General features: G+C 43.5%; 1 protein-coding gene across 3 annotated transcripts in view; it reads left to right on the forward strand.

The window, feature by feature from the left end:
• LOC112074545 (AKT-interacting protein) overlaps positions 1–2,481 on the forward strand; it is a 9,883-nt gene extending 7,402 nt beyond the window's left edge. For 2 of the 3 annotated variants that reach the window (XM_024141700.2, XM_070440580.1), the window contains exons 6-7: positions 1,532–1,620; positions 2,332–2,470. In XM_024141700.2, coding sequence (XP_023997468.2) covers positions 1,532–1,620; positions 2,332–2,434 — 192 coding nt within the window. In that variant the 3' untranslated portion in view covers positions 2,435–2,470. Of the gene's footprint in view, positions 1–1,531; positions 1,621–2,331 lie in introns of all 3 variants that reach the window. The other variant, XM_070440579.1, reaches the window with a different exon arrangement.
• The last annotated feature ends 33 nt before the right edge of the window (positions 2,482–2,514 follow it).

Below are 2,514 nucleotides of genomic sequence, written 5' to 3' on the forward strand. Positions count from 1 at the left end.
TTCTGCGATCGAAAAAGCCTTGGCCTTCATGCATGTCAACATCAGAAGCCTCCTCCTAAGTTTGCCTTACTCACCGCTTTAGCACACCTGCCAATCCTGATGTCCTTGCCGTGTCCGAATCCTGGCTTAGGAAGGCCCACCAAAAATTCTGAGATTTCCATACCCCAACCTATAACACTTTCCGTCAAGATAGAATGCCAAGGGAGGAGTTGCAATCTACTGCAGAGATAGCCTGCAAAGTTCTGTCTATACTTTCAGGTCTATGCCCAAACAGTCGAACTTCAATTTAAAATTTAATCTCTCCAGAAATAAGTCTTATCACTTGTGTCGCCTGCTACCGACCCCCCTTCAGCTCCCAGCTGTTGCCTGGACACATCTCTGTGAATGATCGCTCCCCATCTAGCTTGCAGAGTTTGTTCTGTTAGGTGACCTAAACTGGGATATGCTTACACCCCGGCAGTCCTACAATCCCACATTGATGCCTCAATCTCACATCAAATCATCAAGGAAACCCACCAGGTACAACCCTAAATCCGTTAAAACATGGGCACCCTAATAAGACATTATCCTGACCAACGCTGCCCTCAAATACACCTCTGCTGTCTTCAATCAAGATCTCAGCGATCACTGCCTCATTGCCTGTATCCCGCACGGGTCTGCGGTCAAAACGACCACCCCTCATCAACTGTCAACGCTCCTCAAACACTTTTCTGCGAGCAGGCCTTTCTAATCGACCTGACCGGGTACCCTGGAAGGATATTTACTCATCCCGTCAGTTTGAGATGCCTGGTCATTCTTTAAATGTTACTCCTCCACATTATTAGACATAGCATGCTCCTCAAAAATGCAGACAAACAGATATAGTCCCACTCCAAGCCTGAGCCTCGACCAGCACAAAAAATCCTCGATACTGCAATAGATCGAAGTAGCCCCGCGGATACTGCACTGTTCAGGGAAGTCTAAACTCATAACCTTGATGATTTATCACTCCAGTGTTAATCTGCTAAATTGTAATTATTCGATTTATTGCCTACCTCATGCCTTTTGCACACATTGTATATAGATTCTCTTTTTTTCTACCATGTTATTGACTTGTTTATTGTTTACTCCATGTGTAACTCTGTGTTGTCTGTTCACACTGCTATGCTTTATCTTGGCCAGGTCGCAGTTGCAAATGAGAACTTGTTCTCAACTAGCCTACCTGGTTAAATAAAGGTGAAAAAAAAAAATTAAAAATAAAAAAAATGCTGCAGACATTTTCTTGGTACCCTTCCCCAGATCTATGCGTCGAAACAATCCTTTCTTTGAGCTCTACGGACAATTCCTTCGACTTCTTTTCACTTTTTCATTGAGGTATTGTGTGTAGTTATTTAATCAAGTTTAGATTAAGGCTGTAACAGAAACAAAATGTGAAGGTTAAGGGATTTGAATTCTTTCTGAATGCACTGTATGGTGGTACATTGAAATGTGGTGTTTTAGTACTGTTAGAATATTGCATAAATACCATGTTCTCTCCTGTACCACCATTTAGAGAGTGGTGTTTGATATCCCAGTCTTCCACCCACTAGTGGACCCTGTTTCAGGAGAGCTTGATGTCAGGAGAGCCTTCACCAAGTGGAGGTCAGTACATGGCTTCTATGCCCAGATCATTACATCCAAATGAATGAGGACGATTTAGAAATGGGTGTTTGTCAGGTACATGTGGCTTGATATTTTTCCCGTTTAGTGTAATGTCTGCTCCACCATGTACTAGTCACTACTACACAGCCTTACACATCCCATGATAGGCTAAATGCAGTTACTACTTTTTGAGCTATGATGTTGTGTTTGATATGTGTGTTCTCTCAGGATGTTGTAGTTCTGGTGGTAAATAGTGATACAGTGCTGTCACAGAGTTGAACTGTGTGGGGGTGTCTGTAGTGTGCCTTGGTTAGAACTGGCATGCGTTACATCAAGGCCCATTCTTTACTCTGACTTCTGTTCCTCATGGCCTGTTTCTTCAGCTGGACAGTGACACAGCCTTGTAAGGTCTTCTCTTAAACCTCAGTCTCTATCAGCTGGAGGTGGATACCTTTTAATGAGTGGGGAAAGTTGTCCATGACATTCTCAATGGATACCTGTCTGTCATTATGGTCTATTTGTCACACTTTGGCTGTGCACTACTGGTGTTTGAGCAGTGCTACTGTTGGGTATTTCACTAGTCTGAGATGAACCTATGCACCATGGATTGCCTTTATGATACTTGTGTATTTACTGTGACTGGAGTTGTATTTGGTTTGCCATTATGTTGAGATAATCATAAATGTCCCCCGTCTCCCTGTGGACTTGAAGGCGTAATCACAACCACATCTGGCAAGTCCTGATGTATGCACGCACGGTGTTCTACAAGATCAACACTATGGAACCACTCAACCCAGAAGCTGCTGTGCTGTAAGTCTGTACTTGTTCACTTTCTCCTCACAGCCTTCTCTTCCTCCTGTAGATGGATACTGGGCCACGTGTACGTATGTGACC

The sequence above is a fragment of the Salvelinus sp. IW2-2015 genome, unplaced genomic scaffold (genome assembly GCF_002910315.2).
Source record: "Salvelinus sp. IW2-2015 unplaced genomic scaffold, ASM291031v2 Un_scaffold2678, whole genome shotgun sequence".
Classification (NCBI taxonomy): domain Eukaryota; kingdom Metazoa; phylum Chordata; class Actinopteri; order Salmoniformes; family Salmonidae; genus Salvelinus; species Salvelinus sp. IW2-2015.